Here is a 20755-nt window from a genome sequence, read left to right as displayed (position 1 = left end):
CCTGAGCCGAAGGCAGACCCTTAACCGAATGAGCCACCCAGGCACCCCCTTAATTTTAAGTAATCTCTATGTCCAATGTGGGGCTCGAACTCACACCCTGAGATCAAGAGTTGCATATTCTTCTGAGCCAAACAGGCGCCCCTCAAGTTAGTTTTAGATACAAGAAATAGATCTGTAAAAAGCAGAATACTGAGTCTATTTTATCTCAGATTTCTATCATAAAATTAAAGATAAAAAACTCACTTATAAAACTCAAAAAAAAAAAAAAAAAAAAAGATAAAAAACTCAGCCTCAACAGGTACTGTGCCAGCACCTCCATTATCAAGCACACGGACTTTCTCCATTTCTCTGTGGCTTTGAGGCAGAGCTCATCAGTGCCTGGTCCTGGCTGCTGCTTTTCCTGCTCCCAAGGAAGTTTGGGGCTGAGGGCAGCGAAGGCAGAAGTAACCTGGTGCTCAGGAGAACTGTCCAGGCATCCAGAACAAGAACTGGGAGAAAATCTGGGTTGGAGATGCGTGACTTCTCCCATTTATTTCACTGGAAACTGGCTCAGATGCACAAGAGAAAACACAATACAAATGACCACTATTATCCGGACCATCCATGGACAAAGAGCAGGAATAAGCTGGCTTATCATGAGAAAGCCTAGAATACGCTCAGTGTTTACAATTTTTTATTGGTTAATTTAAATCATATTCAAAGCCATGCAATAGGATTAACAAGCTTTTATTTTCCCAATCATGATGGAGAGTAACACAGTATCATACACAACCAATATGCTTATATGAGCCGGCTTTACTGGAAGGAAACTAAACATATTCATATTACAAATACACCTGTACAGGAAGAGGTTTTAGAAAGACAATACCGATTTTTAATTTTTGCTTAACTAAATTTAAAAATTTTCTACAATGAAAATAAATTACTTATATCAAAATATAAAGAGAGGAAAAAAGTGACAAAGAGTCTCACTGCACCATTACTGCATACCTGGAACCTAACCGGTACTAAATACTTGCTCCATGAATAAACAAGTCAATTAAATGGACACTTCAGAAGATCCCATGTTACAAGGCAGCCTGTGCATGGACGAATGCTAAGTCCAGCTCCCACATCACCTTCTGTTCAAATTCCACTCCTCTGACTTCCTGTAGCTTGTCTATGCCTCTGCAGTATTTATCACAGTTACCTGACTTGCAGGTGATCGGTGTCCACACCTTACCTTCCTGACTGAACTTGATGGAGCAGAGACCCCATCTAATCTAATTTCCTATCTTTCCCATAGCATTGTACAGGCCTTGCTTTTATCAGAAAATAATTACTAAATGAAAAAATGAAGTAAGTTCCTTAGTAACTGGCAAAAGCAATCTTTTGCCAAAATTAAGAATTAAGGGGCGCCTGGGTGGCACAGCGGTTAAGCATCTGCCTTTGGCTCAGGGAATGATCCTAGCGTTGTGGGATCGAGCCCCACATCAGGCTCTTCTGCTATGAGCCTGCTTCTTCCTCTCCCACTCCCCCTGTTTGTGTTCCCTCTCTCACTGGCTGTCTCTATCTCTGTCAAATAAATAAATAAAATCTTTAAAAAAAAAAATTAAGAATTAAAAACAAATGATACACCAGAAAAAAACATTTCTTGGACAATACCTGGAGGCCAACTGGCATTGCTGGATTTACTTCCGATTTTATTTGTTGGTGGAGATTTGGCAGGTAACCAGCTATCACCAGCAGGACCCGTATGGCCACCCAGTGTGTCACTCGGGATGATATCAAACTGGTTGTATGGTGACCCTCCTCGAGTCTTACCAGGGGCCACGATAGCGCCTGAGGAGAGAGAGGAAATTAATTCACACCCAGAAGAGATTCCTATGAACAGAACTTGTCAAATCTCTTATTCAACAAAAAACAGTATTCCTATGTTTATGCAGTAAAAAAAAAAAAACAAACCCCAAACAAACAAACAAACAAACAAAAAAACTGCTGGAACGAGAGGTTGCCTTGGAGAGCCAGTATCTAATTCACAAGCAGAATGAGTAGGAATGATCCATTTCACCTTCCTGAGCCTCTTGGGTTCTCACTGAGGCACACAGCACTGTTGCACTGTTCTCATCCTTGAATCTTCCTTTCAGTTTTAAAATTCCGTGGTCTTAAGAAACTGATGAAACTTTCATCAACGACGAATCATACCATTATCCCCAGTTTCTATACTAATGACTCAAGAATGAGAAACAGGAAAAATACTATACAATCTGCAGTGCACAGGCAGTGTTCTCACGACACTTGTACTGATGCTCCCAACCCCCAAGTTCTTTAGGGCTGAGCAGACCTCGGTAAGCTGGAAGCAGCAGTGTAAATAGAGCGAGCCCATTAGAGAGAAAAGCATCTGCCATTGCTTTGAATTCCAAAGCAATGAGATGGAATTCCCGCCTAGGGTCTCTGCCAGCACAAGATCAGCAGGGAGCTCTGCAGCTCTGAGACCCGTGGCCCCACACACACGAAGAACAGCCAATCCTTTGTAACTGTCTTCCTGAGAGCATTTCAGCAGTTCTGTCTGTGCCCCTTTAATGCATTTTAGATGCTATGGGGCAGGAAGAACATTAAAAGCTTAAAGTTCTCCTAACCTAACAAAAAATCATCTTCATTTTAAATAAAAATTGTGGGCCTCTGTGAGATACCACCCTACTTATTTCTCAAATGAATTTTACATGCTGCATTGTGTCACCTGATCTACCCTTAGGATGCTGTTTATAAACAGATAAAATTATTGCCAGGATGATGTATTAAAATATTTGCATAAATATTGATTAAAGTAATCTGCTTGGGTTGGCCCAGCAGGAGTATTATCAAAACCACCTCCACGCTCGGCTAAGAAGTCATTTGCGTTTCCGGAGCCAGGGACAGAAATCTGACTCAAGGGCACATTTCAGTGAAGTCGTAGGAAATGAAAAGCTCAATTGCTGTGGGGATTGCTAAGGAAATGGGGAACACAGTGTCTATACGCTCTGGAAAGGCAAGCGGATATTTTCGCTTCAAGATATCCTCTCTCATGACACTTCGTATTTGTGATCATGACCTATCATGTCTTCGGGGACAAGGGGACCTGAGGAATCACCAGCCTAAAGAAGCAGGGTAAGTGCCCACAGCTACAAATGCTGGGCTTGAATTATTCAGGCTAGGGATAGATTTTATAGTTTCAATAAATCATTCTTGATTTTGTGGCATGAAATCAAATGATAGTGCTTAGGGATAGCAGGGAAGAGCTCCATGTGGCCATTTTACCATCTCTCAGACACATTCATGAGTGGTTTATAAAGGAACCCTGAAAGTTTTCACACCTGTGGGGCTAAGGTCTGCCAGGGAACTGCGGCAGGACCAGCCTAACACCCGGTTATACTTGGTTCTCAAGTCTACAGTTAAGTTCGGTTGAATTACTGTCCAATGAAATAAACATTGAAACAGAGGCTGAAGGAAGATTCTAAGACCTTTTATCTATTTTATACGGACACGGAGAAATATTTACAGAGAATGATGGAAATGAAGGGCCCACCGTTCACAATCAAAGCCTGCAATGCCCCTCAGCTGCTGTCCCGCAGACACTATAATTCATTAAGAACAAGAAAGCTAAAAAAAAAAAAAAAGAGAACAAGAAAGCTTTGTGGAAAGTTCAAATCTCATAATCTCATGTACTATTAGTCATCTATCTTTTGGAGACTGAAGGGTTTGAATAATCAACATGATATGTATTTGTTGCGATCTCTTACACCTCAAAAAAATGGGTTCTATTTTCTCAGCCAATATATTAGGATTTCATCCTAATGGGTACTCAAGTTCACTGCTACTGCTCTCAATCCCATTACAGGTGGGAAATTTTGCCCCCATTAATTACAACCGGCATTTTAAGCTTCTTATAATTTGAAATATACACAACCCCAATCTTACTCTCTTCATAGGTGACCACAGGATTTGGAGGAAAAAAATGAAGAGATTAAGAAAAAGCTGAAGATTTGTGCTTTAATATAATTTTACAGGATACATCATCAAGGCCTGTGTGGGTCATACAGTTCCAACTTGTAAGGCTTTGCTTGCTCTTACCATTTTTGTGCATATTGGCTTCCTGTGTGGCTACAGAGGGCAGTCCCTCCATCATGGAGGTCCACTGCTTAAAGCGAGACTCTGTTCCAGCCTCCTTCCCACCAACCATGCCATAGTCCATGCCGCCAGAGCTGAAGCCTAAAACAGAGAACATTTTACAACTTCCTATATATTTCTAGTATCAGCAACCAAGAGATCTGAGGTAGAACCAACTAAATGATAGCTTCATTTGTCATTTAAAGACTAATTCACAAGAAGTTTCTTCATTCAGAAACAGATTTTGATTCAGAACGCTCATCTTGGCTCTTGCCTGCTAAAGAAACCAATGACTCTGTGCAGGTATGACAAGATGCAGGACTGCCACCTCACTGAGAACATCTCAGTGCACCTGTGCCTTCACCTATTCATTTAGCTAACACCTGTGCCAGCAGAATCCTGGAGCCAGGAATTTGCCAAGTCAGAGAGCAATCTCCACACATCAAACTAATATGGTAGAACAATAGCCGCGAGGTGTGGTGAGGGTGTCTGGGGGAAGAAAGGCTTTGCAGAAGAAGGGACATTTGATTTAGAGCTGATGGCAGGTATGAGAGTAAGTCAAGGATACCAAGTACAAAGCTCTGACTGATGACAATCCAGTACATTTAGGGAGTGGGGAGCTCAGTGTGACTCCAGTGCTTGGTTAACCATGGATGAAGTGAGGTTGAGGGACAGGAGATGGGGGAGAAATGAGGAGTCATGTTGTGTAGGGTTCTTTGGGTATCAAGCCAAGGACTTTGGGCCTTTTTCTCTAAGACAGGAGAGAAAGCAGTTTTTTAACAAGTGAAAGAAAGAGATAACTAAGTTTGTATTTTAGGGAGCGCCTGGCTGATTCAGTTGGAAGAGCAAGTGACTCTTGATCTCGGGGTCGTGAGTTTGAGCCCCACGTTGGGTGTAGAGATTACTAAAAGCAAGTAAATTTTTTTTTAAAGTTTGTATTTTAGAAAAAGAACTGGCAGTGTAAGAATGGGGTACATGGAGGTCAAGGCAAAATGTAAGAGATCAATTTGAAAGAAATCTTTATGCAATGATGAAGACCCCCAAGCTCGAATAGACAATGACGGAGAGGTTCAGAGTTTACTTGCCATGAGCCCCAGGTAAGCCTCGGGTGTCAGGCTTTTAGCAGGAGTGTAGGTGGGTCATGTCTTTCCACTGCACAGGGCTGGACGGGTGAGATCCTGTATGAGAGGCCTGCTGATGGGGGTTTCACAGGTCCCACCATCCACTGTGGGTCAGAATGTACTTAACGTAAAAAAAAAAAAAAAAAAAAAGGGAAAATAAAGCACTAAAACAAATGAATGAAACAGAGGAGGGGAAGAACAATGAATAGCCTGAGTAAAAATGAGGATGGACTGCAGTGAGTGTAGAACAGCCATCCCAGGGAGGTGAGCAGGGGTCCCAAAGCTCAGATGGCTGCAGGAGTCAAAAGCCCGTCTACTGTTATTTGAGAAGATGTGCCACTCCAGCCAGGCCAGACTCCTCGCTGTACCCACTTGACTCTCCGACCATCTGGTGGTACCTCAATGGCTCTGAGGTTCCATGTATCCAAAGCCCATGACGGCCCAGGTCACGTTTTCTCCCTGTGCTTCTGAGTTGCCAGAGACAGTTTTATAAATGCATAATAAATCCAGTTCAAATCATTTCTAACACCTTGACCTATATTTAAAATATTGCTATTAATATAAAGAACACTGCTCCTTCACACTGTTTGTAAGCAACTTTACTAGTCCCTGTGATTACCTAGAGGGTGGGGGCCAGGAGCAGAAATTCCTGGAATGAGCTGGAAATATTTCAAATTAAATGATTTTTTTAAAAAGAAGAGGTTAAGGTATTTTCTTTTCTCCTATGTAGTTGAAATGAAATGAGACTGGAGGACAGCAGGTTTGAAAGGAGTAAGGGCTTTCTCTGACAGAAGCTTTAATGGCCCAAGTGGGTTGCTCCTTAGGCAAGTAGCACCTCTACCTTTGACAGAAAACCAGCCCAAGGTGCTTGGATTCCAGGCTATTTGAAAGCTTGGTTCCAATCATGGAGGAAGAGCTTTTGAGAAAAACCTAGGATTCTGGGGAAAATTAGAAAGAAGAACGTGAGTATTAGTAAGAAGATAAAGAACCACTCCTTACACATTTTTTTCTTTTCTTTTTTTTCTTTCTTTCTTTTTTTTTTTAAGATTCCATTCATTTATTTGACAGAAAGAGAGAGAGCACAAAGCAGGGGGAATGGCAGAGGGAGAGGCAGGCTCCCCGCTGAGCAGGGAGCCTGATGTGGGGCTCGGTCCCAGGACCCTGAGATCATGACCTGAGCCCAAGGCAGACGCTTAACTGACTGAGCCACCCAGGCATCCCCCTGTTTTCACGTGAAACTGCTTTAAAAACCATAGGATAGGGGTGCCTGGCTGGCTCAGTTGTTGGTGGGAGATCAAATACCAAAGCAGGGCAGCATCGTAACTAAGTAGCAAAGTTTGGTAAGGAAACACCTGGAGGGGTGTGAGGAGAACAGGAGATAAAACTGCCTTGAAAGGTTTAACCTCTGAACCCAACCAGGAGAGGAAGAATCAGTGCAAGGTTGTACATGGTTCTGTGTCTTTCTTCGATGCCCCGTAGTAACTGGCACACACTATCTGTGAGCTGCCACACCTCAAAGCCCAGCAAAGCACGGACCTTTTTGTACTTGCTATTTCACCAAACCACACTTCCTTGGTCCACCAAGTGGCCTCCCTGTAATTCTCCAGCTCACTAACACAGAACTTGAACTCAAATTAAACAATGCTTTAGTTCAGTTCAGTGCCCACTCATGGAAAGCCTCATCTGTGGCAGGCTCTGTGAGGAGCTGAGGGACAAACAGAAACAAGACATGCCCCTTGCTCTCCCAGAGATTCATTTCCCCAGTACATCCCTTTTACCTATCTTATCATTCCTATAAATCCAGCCCTTGGCCTCCCTTATCTGTCCTGGCCAGAATTACTTTCATTGCCACACATGCTGTTTCACTGTCTATTTATACATCATTACCACCTGGCTCACTGTCACCTCCTTGAGGAAACTGGGATTTCCTCTTTCACGCTCATTGTCTGTATTAGGTCTTTCTTTCCCACTTTTCCTTTTATTATAGATTAAAAAACAAATCAGTGCTTTTATAATAAAAATACATTATAAAAGAAACAAATCACCCACAGTTACCCATTTAACACACTTTTTTTTAAAGTAATCTCTACCCAACATGAGACTCAAACTTACAACCCTGAGATCAAGAGTCGCATGCTTGACTGAGTCAGCCAGGTGCCCCGAAATTTTGATAAACTTTAAACACGAAAAGTAAAATTTTATTGGAAGTACATTTTCTTTTTCTTTTTTTAAGTAGGCTCCATACTCAGCATGGAGCCCAACTCGGGGCTTGAACTCACCACCCTGAGATCAAGACCTGAGATGAGATCAAGAGTCAGACGCCCAACCGACTGAGCCACCAAGGCGCCCTGGGACACTTTCTAATAAGACGAGGGACTTTACTTCTCGATTGGTTTAGATATCTATGAATGAGAGATATGAGATGGAGTTCACACTACTCCTATTTTTTAAATTCCAATAGACAAAAAGCACCAGAAATCTTATATAAGTATTTAGATAGGAAAAGAAGGAGTCTTGTTATAACATCACCTATTTCTGTGAATTCGCGCTTAGGCTATATTCCCTTCCCCCCAGCTCAATAACATAGATGCTAAAACATCATATTTAGATAGGTCACCATCCCCAGACAATTCAGTTAGGTCTATTCTCAATTCTGCTAAAAGCAGAGAATGAGAAACCATCTATTTTATAAAAACAATCAGTCAAGGATCAGTTAAGCAGTCTTTAAACTCATTCAACTTTTTAATTTTGAGAAAATATACCAAAAGAGCCTTTATTAGGACTTACTAAGAGACTTTTAATTATTCTTGCTCCTCTTTTACCTACAGCTGTCTTTTTAGTTTAATATTCAGCAGCAGGAAAATTGAAATACTACTCATTTTATCACATCTTTGCTATATACTTTTTGAAAAAAAAATTAACCTCTATGCATTAAATACATTTTCATCAAAATCTTATAGCTATAGATTTAGTTTATTCAAAACAGGCAGCCAAATCGGATTTACCTTCAGTCCCAAAATGTATTTTTCAATTCAAATTAATGTCATAATATTGAGGAATTGAGGACATTTTAAACTGTGAAATAAATTGCAAAATGCATCTTGTAAGGCAGATCATAAGTAATTACAATTACAATTAATATGATAAAGACCTAATAAAATTTAGCTACTGTTTCATAAGTTACCAAATGGAAATAAATTAGCAAGTCAGCATGGTTTTCTCCTTACTTAATTTGGAATATAATGCACAGTTAAATTTATAAGCTACTTTGAAAGAGGAGTATTATAAAAAACATGCCATTTCTTCAGTGTATGTATGTATGTATATTGAACTCTGATCCTTCAGCCATCAGGGAAAGTTGTGCCTCCAGTACAATAATCAGAAATCACACCATTAATTTAATAAGACATTATGATAAAAAATTTTCGATATATTTGATAAATGAGAAGGTATGCTGCTAAAAACGAACAGATTCACAGCCAGCATACAATTTTACTTTTCCCCTCACCTCCCTGTAATTTTACTTTTAAACAAAAGGCAGAAAATATTAAAGACATTGTAAGAACTGTCACTGGAATAAATACATCACAATGTTAGGTTTTTAACAACTAATTGACCAATGTACACCCAGCCTAAAGAAAGGCACATAAAAGGTCCATTCACAGGTTTTACCTGATAAATTGTGAAAAATGTGTATTTAAGAGTGTCTGTCACTAAATGTTGCTCAAGTTGTTCGAAAATACTTTTCTTTCCACCTGAGACATGCCCCTAGGGGATGAGTACTGAGAAGAGCTAAAAAGAACAGTGCATTCGCACCCGTGGAAAAGCCGCCGGGGGCTTCCAGATGTTCACTTTGCTTTGTACGACTGGACTCTACTTTGAGAACCATGCACTCTCTGACAAAAGGGGATGGAAGAAGGAAAGCTCCCTCCTTTATTATCATATGTGGTGTCTAAATTCACAATAACTGGACACACCCCCAAATACCCAGGTTCTTATGGCAAGTTTCATTCTTAACAGAAAACATGATTAAGAAGGTGAAGCCTGGAAATACAGAGTTAATGACACCGTCATTAGTCATTACGGGAGGCTTCCCCCTTGCTTAGCACCGTGGATTTCTACACCCAAGATGGGCATGCCTTAGCAGGACAAGAGATGGTGGAGAGTTTGCTCTTCTTTTACATCAAGTGGAAGAAAGGTTATTTTGAATTTCAGTTCTCAGGCAGATCATTTTAAAGAAACAGTGCCATTGGTGGATCTAGAAATTACTTCCCTTAAAGCTATCCAGGATCAGGATCAAGGCATCGTTGAAGTCTCTGCTCCTCTCTGCATGTGGACACCCCAGCAGGAAGTGGGCACCCCAGCCCAGTGGGCACCCCACAGAACTAGAGCAGAGAGCTGGGCCATGTATCCAGGGTCACTTTTTTTCCCTAGGAGCATGGGTTTCAGGTCTCCCCAACTCTTATTTTTGAGTTTGAACAGAACAGTAACTTCTTTGCCAAAATAAAACCCTAATTTTTGTCATTCTGAGAAGAAATCCACTGTGGTGTGTGGTACCTTTTTAATTTTTACATTTTATTTTTAAGTCACTGTTGCCTCACTGATTGGATTCTGCTTACAACATGTTCCCCGGGTCTGAAAGAGCTACCATTTGCCTGCCAACAAATTCCTGATGAATGTCAAAGGTATAACCTTACTTGTGCTAATTCTATTTAAATCAGATGAAATACTAATATCAGAAGAATTTTATCAGTTTGCCTCATAAGCTTCATTTTAGTTCTCCATTTTTCCATAAGAGTAGAGCTAAACACCTCAGCTTGTACATATTTTTAACAGATTATAACTTCAGACTCAGGTGGCACTCAGAGTGCGTACAAATCTTTTAACTGGCTTTTAAAAATTCCTGGTGGCAGAAGCAGGTTGCCATTCCTGAATAGTAAAGGACTCCCTTGGACCCAGAGAAGTTGGAGGCACAGCTCTGCGATTTACTAATCGTGTCATCAGCTTTGGAAAACCATCAAAACTCTAGGATAGCAGCTGTAACACAGGGACAAGCATATTTCTCTCTCTTGTGTGGTTGCTGTGCAAACAGCGGGTCACGAAGGACTGATCTCTACCAGAGGCTCCGCACACGACTGGTGGATTTTTTTAAAGGTGATTTTCACTAATGACCACTTACCAGAACCATATCCAGGTATTGGCCCTTTGGTTTGAAGGTCTGGGAGCCCCACATTCAGAGCGTTGGGTACCATGTTGTCCAGATGTGGCTTGGGCCCAACGGGATGAGAGGGCGAATGCTTCATGCCAGGCTGCCTCTGCTGCTGCTGCTGCTGCTGCTGCTGGAGAGCGCTCACCATCCGAGCCAGCTGGAGGCCAGGAGCCAGAGCGAAGCGGACCGGAGGGAAGACGGACACATGATAAGCGAACACCCTGAACCTCCCAGAAAAGACTGCATGTGGCTCATGTTTTTGCTCTCAGAGGGCAGGCCTGCAGTCCTCACACAGAGCACTAGAGGGACCCTTCCAATCCCACGTACCTGCTGCTCTTGCTGCTGGCGCACAGCTTGAGAAAGCTTCCTCTGGTTCTGCAGCAACTGCTGCTGTTGCTGCTGCTGCAGGAGAAGCTGACATGCCTACAAAACGGGGGAGGAGAGAGAGGAGCAGAGTTTCCTAAGCTGGACTTACTGAGACGCTGGAGGGGGTCGTGCACTGAAGTGCGTGGCTGAATCAAGCGTCTAGGAGGGAAAGACCACCCAGTCCCTGGTCTACTGGTCACATCTACCTCCAGCTGAGCTGATACATTAACCCTGAAGCATGCATGCAAATCAAAGTTAAAGGAAAATAAAAACCAAATAACCTTTTTTTTTTTTTTTTAGCTATAGGAGGAAAATCTGCTACTCACCAACTGAAACTGGGGAATTTGTGGAAGCTGGCTCAGCATGGCAATTTGTTGAGGAGATAACTGGGGCCCCACATTGAAAAGACCTGGATTCAGGCCACTGTTGGGAAACTGCTTGAGCATTGAGGCAGAAACCTAGCAAGAAAAAAAAAAGATGCAGCTTTTAGAGCTTACCAAAATTAAACATTTTTTTCCCTGTAAAAAGGTCTTAATAGGTCTAAAGCAAGCATCAGTGGTTTTTCTTGAAAAATATTTGTGAAAAATATTAAATGATCGGGAGAAATACATTAAAGTTAACAATGGTTATCTCTGAGCGGTGAGATTAGAAGAGCTTTTAGGGGCACCTGGCTGGCTCAGCCAGTGGAGCATGCAACTCTTGATCTTGGGGGTTGCGAGTTCGAGCCCCACGTTGGTAGAGATTACTTAAATATAAAATATTTTATTTTTTAATTTTTTAAAAGATTTTATTTACTCATCTGACAGAGAGAGAGAGAGAGAGCACAAGCAGGGGGAGCAGCAGGCAGAGGGAGAGGAAGAAGCAGACTCCCTGGCTGAGTAGGGAGCTGGATGCGGGGCTAGATCTCAGGATCCTGGGATCATGACCTGAACCAAAGGCAGGTGCTTAACCAACTGAGCCACCCAGTTGCCCCAAGATAAAATCTTTTTTTTAGAAAAAGAGCTTTTAAATTTTCTTCTTAGGCTCTCCAATTTTTCTACACTAAAAATTATGAATTTACAATTGGAAGACTTCTGCAAGACAGAACGTTTTAATGACAATATGACTTTTGCCTGAGAAATTCTTACTGGAAATGGAAACAAAATATATCAAACTTCATAAAGCTAATAAATAAATGCCTAAACGAAGTATTTCTGTTATACAAATACGAAATATATATTAACCTGTAAGAGACACTGGAGTTTCAATTCATGACTTCTCATACCAAACACTCGGAGTCGCAGAGGCAGAGCAAAGGAGCCTAAAAGGTCAAACGACTCAACCTGTTCCGTCTCCACGGTTTTCAGGAGTGAACTAGGCTGGGCTGTAGAACAGACAGGGAAAAGACTCCCTTCCACCTTTGGACTGCTGGTCTAAGATGTTTTCACTAAGCTGAAATGAGTTTCCCAGCATTTTTATTCTCTGAACCCATTGAATCAGCTGATACCACAGAGAACAAACTTCATCCTCCATGTGTGGCAAGTCACACACTGGTCCAGTGTTTAGTCCTGGAGGCAGACTGCATAGGCTGCCATTTCTAAGGTGTGTGACTTGGGGCAAACGACTTACTTAGCCCTCCTAAGCCTCATTTTCCTTATCTCCAAAATTAGAATAATAATATTAACTTTAGTGATTGAGCATGTTATGAGTTAATCCACATCCAAGGCTTAGAAATGCACTTCAATAAATGCTCATATTATTCCACAGGGATGGCTCTTCAAATGTCTAGAGACAATTACAGTTCTTTGTGTCTCATCTTCAGACTAAAGATGATCAGTTCTTTCATGCGTGTTTCATCCAGTTTCTCAATGCAGAGCCCAGAACAGAAAGCCATTTTCTAGAACAGTCAAGTACCAAGTAGACCAGGCCATCACTAACCATTCTGTTAAAAGCCAGACTTCTATTAACAATGCCTAACTCCCAACTCACACACTAAGCTTACTGTCAATTAAAGTCTACAATATTTTAAAATAGGTTTTGCTCTCCTATGTAGTACTTAAGCAGCTGAGTTGAACTGTATTAATTTATGATTTGATCTTAGGATCTTACCTTTATGTGCCTGGCACATAGTAGATGCTTGATAAATAGCTATTAAATGAATGAATATATTTTATTAAGATTTAATTTTTTAAAAGATTTAATTTTTTTGAGAGAGCAAGTGAGCACAAGGGGGAGGGGGAGGGGAGAGAATTTTTTTAGAAGATTTTATTAATTTACTTTTTTGTCAGGTATCAACAGAAAGAAAGAGAGACAGAGAAAGAGCACAAGCAGGGGGAGCAGGAGGCAGAGGGAGAAGCAGGCTCCCGGCTGAGCAAAGAGCCCGATGTGGGACCCGATCCCAGGACTCTGAGATCATGACCTGAGCCGATGGCAGATGCTTAACCGAATGAGCCACGCAGGTGTCCCGGAGAGAGAGAATCTTAGGCAGGCTCTAAGCCCAGCACAGAGCCTGACTAGGGGCTCAATCTCAGGACCCTGAGATCATGAACTGAGCTGAAATCAAGAGTTGGATGCTTAAATGACTGAGCCATCCAGAAGCCTCAGATTTAAATTTTTTTAAAGTAATTTCTACACCCAGTGTGGGGCTAGAACTCATAACCCTGAGATCAAGAGTTGCATACTTCACCAAATAAGCCAGCCAGGTACCCCATGAATATTATATTTTAACTTACTAACAGTCACTCCACCAAATTCTTTTCTAACCTATTATTCCACTTATTCCCAGTTTGTGTTTCCCTATCTGGTCATTGATGGGAATCTTGAACTTGATAGAGCCAAGGATAATCTAGTAGCATGTCAGTAAAAACTTCCTTCCAACCAACAGTGATTGGGCTGGGAACAGCCAATCATTTACTAATCCACACAACTGTTTTAGCATTTAACTTATATTTATACATCTTGTCTAAAACAAAGAGAGAGCTTGTCAAATGGCTTGTCAAAATAGAGATTTTTGACAACAACTGTATCATTCTTATAATCCAAGATTTTTAAACTAATTAATAAAAAAAATCAGTTAAGACTTGTTAGCAAATTTATGATTCTTGATTTCCTATCAAAGGTGCTCACAAAGCCGTAATTCTGCTATCTAGTCTAGAATCTTGCCTAGGATTGGCACCAAGTTCATCAGTCTAAGCCACTTCCCTTATTGTTTCAAAAACTATTTTAAAAACTTCCCCATTCTCCTCACTTCCTTGTCAGGGAGGGGTGCCCACCTTGCTCATAGCACTCTGGGCCTCCTGCCCTTTCTTTCTGGCAGCAAACCTATAGGGAGGGTTGCCCCATTCCAGTTTCTGCTGGCTAAGTTTGTAATTCAGTATTAGGAAGCTCACATTCTCCAAGATCAGCTTTCTCAGTAGTAAAGGGGATATTCTGACCCCACATGCGTTCATCTTGTCTTAAAAATTCAGGATTTGTGCAAGAAAGAGGAGTTGTCATTATTAAACTCCCCTTGAAGATCCCCAGACTTCCTCAAAGATCACAGAAGGGCTCGGCAATTCTTTTCACAAATTCTTTCTCTGTTGTAGGATTTAATTTGTCTTAACCATTTTGGTTGAACATCTTTGTTCTTAATGGAGAAGACAAAAGCAGTAAAAATTTTATTTTCACTTAATTTAACTTAATTTCCATTTAATCATTTCATACAAATACAAGTAGTCCAAAGCAATAATTCTTTTCCCAGTCACCAGAACTGTACCAAACCAAACTCTGAAGGCTCTTTCAAGCTGCCTGTTGTTTTGCAAGTCTGTTTATTTTATGTTGCAATCCCCCAACACAACTCTTACACATATTCATCCCTGCTTGCTACCCTTACTTTCCAACTTTTGAAAACACCCCTTTAAAATCTGAGTCATCAGAAAGCTTTCATCAGACCTGCTGGGTCTTCCCACTGTATCTTTCTTTAGCATAACAGTTAAAGTTAAATTAATGCTTCTGAGTCACCCTCTCTGCCACATTCTCAAGAATACCTGCCTACCTTTCCTTTGATACTTTCTAGTCTAGAAACATCTAAGTTCAAGTTTCCTGTCCGGGGCTCACCAACTCATTTTCTTCTAAGATCTCAGCCACTTTCACTTAACCTATCAATGCTGTAATTTTGGGAAGTATTTTGGATTAAAGTAACAGTTCTCCCAGCTGTTTCCTCTCTACTCTCTAAGAGATGCTGAAGGTTGCCAACCAATGACAACACTTGTTTGATTTTCTATTTTGATAGTTGGAAGCCTAGCAGATGTGAGCTCAGAGTGAACATACCACTCCTGTGCACTGTGCCTCTGTACCAGTTTTATGGCCAGCATGAGAGACTTGGCATTAAAAAAAAAAAAAAAAGTAAACATTTCAATAATAATCTTTAAGCATTGATTACAGGTTGAAATGATAATTTAGATACACTGGGTTAAAGAATGTATATATTATTAAATGAATTATACCTATTTGTCTTTTTAAACATGGCTACCAAAAACTTTATATTATGTGGTTTGTGCTATATTTCTACGAGACAGTGCTGCTCCTAGGCCATCAGCATTGTTTCTAATTTCCTTTCCAAAGGGAAAGGACTCTATGATTCATGGGAAATCTACTCTGCTTATTTTGTTTTCCAACCTGCTGCCCTCCAAAATAAACAGCCATTGTCTGAGCCTTCCTTTCTTCCCACTTCTCTGCTCAGTTTTAAAAGCTCTACTGAACAAATCAGCTAGTCTCTTGATCAACCCATTTCTCTTCAGTCTTGAGAATGTATGCCATTCTTTGCCAAGAGCCCATGCGTCCCACCACCTCCAATATTCCTATCCCTTGAAATTAGCTAAAGAAACCACCATTCAAAGTAAAACATGCGTATGATCCAGCAGCACCCTAGGAAACAAATTCATCCTGGGCGACAAGTATAGGAATATTTATAGCAGCACTGCTCATAATAGCAGCAATCTGGAAACTACCCAAATGTCTATTGGTAGTGGAAGAGGTAAGTAACCGATGTATACTCACATAACAGAGCACTGTATGAACCACAACTGCCCAAATCAACACGGGGAAATCTTAAAAACACTATCAAGTGAAAAAAGTCAGAGAAGGCTACGTACTGCACGTTTCTGTAAAGTTCAAAAAAAGCCAAAATCAAACTATACTGTTTAAAGATAGACAGATATGGAAAGACTATAAAGAAATGCTAACACAAGGTGTTTTATTCTTTAAATTTAATTTGAATGCCAGCATCTCATATGTGCCATAAATTGACAGTCATAAAGACTAAAAAGGTTACCTTCAAGGACTTCCTGTCTAGCCTTGCCCAACGTTTCACTTGCCCAGACTACACACGCACTGTCCTTCTCCAATGAATACAGAAGGACCAGAGAGAAGCACCATGAGGCTCCTGGCAAATGGCTATTCGTGCCTGGGTTGGAGAGTAATTAAAGTGCAGGTCTGCACATTCCCGTAGCAGGGAGTTAATTATTCTGGCTTAAAAGCCCTTCAATCTCCAGCTGGGCTAGAGAAAGGGAAGATCTACTTGGAGTCAACATGGCATTTAACGAAGCACTGCAGGTGCAAAATGACAGCAATTTAAAGCAAGACAAAAGCCTGGTAGAGTATGTTACTTTCTGAATATTTGAGTAACAGGAGGAAAAAGGCAAGGCAGACACCCAAGACCTGGAACATCTGTAGCAAATCTTAAAGACGAGTTTCAATGTCTTCTTCCTATGTTCACATTAAATACTGACTGCCCTTATAAGGCAGTTAAAATGGATATAAAATTTGATATTACTTATTAAAAAATTTAAGTGTTCATGTTCTTTGACCCATAAATTTCATTCTGGGCAACTAAGTTTGGAAATAATGTGGGCACAGATCAATGTCTAAGACTGCATATAAAATCTACGGATGGGGAGCCTGGTGGTTCAGCTGGTTAAGCATCTGCCTTCAGCTCAGGTCATGATCTTAAGAGTTCTGGGATCGAGCGCCAACTCAGGCTCCCTGATCAGCAGAGAGTCTGCTTCTCCCTCTCCCTCGGTCCCTCCCCCCTGCTTGTATGTATGCTCTCTCTCTCTCTTCAAATAAATAAATATTTTAAAAAAGAGATCTATGGATAATAGTTTCTCTATTGCATTATTTATAACAGTGAAAAATCAGAAACAATTTAATATCCAATAATGGCGAAGAGAATGTTTCAGGAAATCAAAGTAAATCTACCTGATGGAACATTATGCCTTCTTCATTAAGGATGATCAACAGGAAGACTAAATATAGGTATGACCCAAAGTTAACAAAAACAGCAGGATATAGTGACCACGAATGTCATTATGTGAAAAGCATGCCTGTACATGAACAGTCTGAATAGGGGATTTTGTAAAAATAATCCCTGTCATTGCATCTGAATCAGGGTTTCCTGGAAGAATTTTTTCCCCATTATCCAAGCTTTCAGTGTGGTTATTATATTGCCTTTACTTAAAAAAAAAAAAAAAAAAAAATAGAGCTACCCAACTTCATTTTTTAAAATATAGAAATGCGAAGAAAAAAACTGAAGTTTCCATTATTTAATATTCTGCCCCCATTATGCATCAAATAAACGTTAACCACGTTTTGCTAAAGAAACAAATCTCAGGGGCGCCTGGGTGGCACAGCGGTTAAGCGTCTGCCTTCGGCTCAGGGTGTGATCCCGGCGTTCTGGGATCGAGCCCCACATCGGGCTCCTCCGCTATGAGCCTGCTTCTTCCTCTCCCACTCCCCTTGCTTGTGTTCCCTCTCTCGCTGGCTGTCTCTATCTCTGTCGAATAAATAAATAAAATCTTTAAAAATAAAAAAAAAAGAAAGAAACAAATCTCAGAAATGTGGAACACAAATACTTCTCTTTTCCACACAGAGCAGATACTTTGGTCATAAGGAGACTGGCAGCCCCTATGTCTCTTAGACTACGTTAACTGTGCTTTTCCTAACAATTCCACTTTCTAAATCATTCTGAAATGCATCTTCCCATGACTCGACATGTATTTACTCTAAATACGTGCCCTGCACAGTTGTAGATGTTCAGGAGGCAGCAGTGAACGAAGCAGACACAGCCTTGGCCACTGTGAAGCTTAGGACACACCGGGGGTGGGGGGCAGCGACGGTGGTGGTGCTGCTGTACTGTACACAGCCCGGCCTGAGAGAGCCTCTCTGAGAAGGGGCCACAGCAGCAGAGATCTGAAGGAAGTACAGATGGAGCCCTGTGGCAGTCTGAAAGAAGAGCCTTCCAGAACACGCTTGGTGCCCTAGGGCGAGCTGACTGGAGAGGCCAGAACTAACAGGAGGGAGAGTGGCAGGTGTCTGGGGTGGGGAGGTCACCAAGAGCATCAAAGCCCACAGTAAAGAGCTGGCTCTGTATTCTCAGTGAGAGAGGGAGCCCTGAGAGGATAAAGTGGTAACATGACTTACCCTTAACTTTCTGTGATGCTAGAAAAGCTTCCCATCTACAGTATCTGTTCAGCAGCCACCAACGAGGTGTGGCAATTTAAGTCAATTAACATTAAAATTTCAGTTCTTCCACCCCACCGGTCACATTTCAAATGCTCAGGTGGCTAAGGGCCACCCTGCACCGTGTGGTTTTAGAGGATCGTCAGAACGCTGGGTGGAGAAGGCACTGGAGGCAGGCAGGTGCTGAAGAAAGCAGGGAGGGACCAGTCAGGAGGGTACTTCTGGGAGAGAAACAGTGGTCGCCTGCCATGAGTCACGTTATCGGAGGTGACAGGAAATAGATCCGGGACAGGGTTCCGAAGGGGGATTTGTTGATGGACTGAATGTGAGCTGACAGGACTCCCCGCTAACTCTGAGGTCTGTGGCCTGAGCGCCTGCAGGATGGGAGTGCCATTTACTTGGAGGAAGAGGATGTTTTCGAAGAATAGTATGGGATGAAATCACAAGCTCTGTTTTGGACATGTTGACTTGAAGAGCCTGAAAGGCATCCTCACAGAGATGCCCAGAAGTCTGTGGAATTGAGAAGAGAGATCTGGGCTGAAGACACACTCTTGGAACTGTCAGTATTTAGAGACACTGATTGGGCGACATCACCCAGCAGTGACTGCAGATGGTGAGAAGAGGGTAGAGGACTCAGACTGGGGCCCTCTGAGGTTTAATATTGGGGAGATAAGGAGGAGCTTGCAAAGGAGATGGACAAGGAAAGGCAGGTGGAGAACCACTATACAAGGTGTCCAAAGCCAAATGAATGAAGCTTCTGAAGGGAGGGCGTGATCAACTACGTCAGATGCTGCTGATACGCCAAGTAAGAAGAGACTGGAAAACAGACCAGGGTATTCCACAACACAAACGTCATCTGGGACCTTCACACCGTCTGAATTCTCACTGCCACCGCCTTACCCGGACTCCTCTGCTCTAGTATGTGTGCCATTCAAACATGTACTCTACATCTCTGTCAATGTTATTTTTCTAAAACATAAGTTTTCCTGCATTACCACTCAGCTGAAAAATCTTGCCCAATACTACATTATCTATGGCAGCAGCAGCTAAATTTTAGGGTGCAGATAAAAATCACCAGGGGGTGACTAGGCCCTAACTCCCAAAATTCTGTCTCAGTAGACTGGGGGAGACCCGGGAACCGTATTTTTTTTTTTTTTTAAAGATTTTATTTATTTATTTGACAGAGATAGAGACAGCCAGCGAGAGAGGGAACACAAGCAGGGGGAGTGGGAGAGGAAGAAGCAGGCTCATAGCGGAGGAGCCTGATGCGGGGCTCGATCCCAGAACGCCGGGATCACGCCCTGAGCCGAAGGCAGACGCTTTAACCACTGTGCCACCCAGGCGCCCCCGGGAACCGTATTTTTAAGTAGCAACCCAGATAACGGTTACAAGGGACAAAGTCCAAACTCCTTCGCAAGGCAAACAAAGCTTTTCCAAAACTGGTGCCAAACTTCCTGACTGGTTTTTTCCTATTCCACTCTAGACAACATCTATATGCTTCAACAAGCTCAAACTAATTATTTAAATCAACTGCATTTTCCCAAACATACCACGTTCTTCCAGATATTACTGCTCCTTGTCCAAGCTGCTCGTGCTGCTTAGAAGGCACCTTTAACCCGGAGGTGCTCAGCAAACTCTGACTCATTCTTCAAGACCCAGCTTAAATGTCACTCCTAGTGCGAGGCCTTGCCTAGTTCCTAAACTGTGTTAAACATTCCTATGTAACATTTATCACGCTGCCTATTTGCTGACTGTTCTGCCATCATCCCCACCAACTCCAGGAGGGTATGACAGGAGATGGCAGTTCCTTGGTGTTGGCAAGGCCAACACCCCCACCAGGTACACTGCAGACGTTTGATAACCACAGGACCGTGGCCTGACACCAGGCGTGCTGGAGGGTGCTCCGGGAGTTAGGAAGACACAGCCACTGTGGTGCGCTGGGGGAGTCGGGAGCAGCTCTGTCTAGAGGACAGACCGCTACCTGGGGTCTGGAGGATGATTGGAGTTTTAGAGAGAGGGGCAAGGAAGGAGAGACAACAAGAGGACTCCCAGACCCCTGGTGCAGGACCACGGAGATGAGAGGGCAGGGCGATGAACATTTCCTCCCCTACTAAGATAGTTACAGACTCAGTGCCAAACACAGAATTTGAAATCTATAGGATATGGTTTCAAATGAATATTTTAAGCCCATGTCTTACAAGATACTTCAAAAAACAAAACAGCAACAAAATCTTTACAACCTATTCGTTGTCCCTAACAGGTGTCCACCCCCTTTTATAGGATAGGACAGACTCATAGCTCTTTATCTTAGTTCACTGAAGTAACATTCTAAGGAGATTAAGTCACGCACACTGAATCCTTAAACGGGCTCATCAGCTTTTCTACTGTTCCTCAGACCCATTTTCTCACAAAGAGGTATGAGTGACAGTTGGTGGCACAAATCTCTCCCCTATACCTT

The 20755-nt window shown here is 42.0% G+C and overlaps 1 protein-coding gene across 4 annotated transcripts in view; it reads right to left on the bottom strand.

Annotated features, from left to right (window-relative positions):
- LOC103676367 (trinucleotide repeat containing adaptor 6B) overlaps nt 1–20755 on the bottom strand; it is a 63959-nt gene that overhangs the window by 8357 nt on the left and 34847 nt on the right. For all 4 annotated transcript variants that reach the window (XM_040637572.1, XM_040637573.1, XM_040637574.1 and 1 more), the window contains 5 exons: nt 11148–11279; nt 10783–10878; nt 10426–10612; nt 4090–4227; nt 1645–1821 (listed from right to left, as the gene is read on the bottom strand). In XM_040637572.1, coding sequence (XP_040493506.1) covers nt 1645–1821; nt 4090–4227; nt 10426–10612; nt 10783–10878; nt 11148–11279 — 730 coding nt within the window. The remainder of the gene's footprint in view (nt 1–1644; nt 1822–4089; nt 4228–10425; nt 10613–10782; nt 10879–11147; nt 11280–20755) is intronic.

The sequence above is a fragment of the Ursus maritimus genome, unplaced genomic scaffold (assembly GCF_017311325.1).
Source record: "Ursus maritimus isolate PB19 unplaced genomic scaffold, ASM1731132v1 scaffold_21, whole genome shotgun sequence".
Taxonomy (NCBI): Eukaryota; Metazoa; Chordata; class Mammalia; order Carnivora; family Ursidae; genus Ursus; species Ursus maritimus.
The sequence above is the reverse complement of the archived record's forward strand: the minus strand, read 5'-3'. Positions and strand labels throughout refer to the sequence as shown.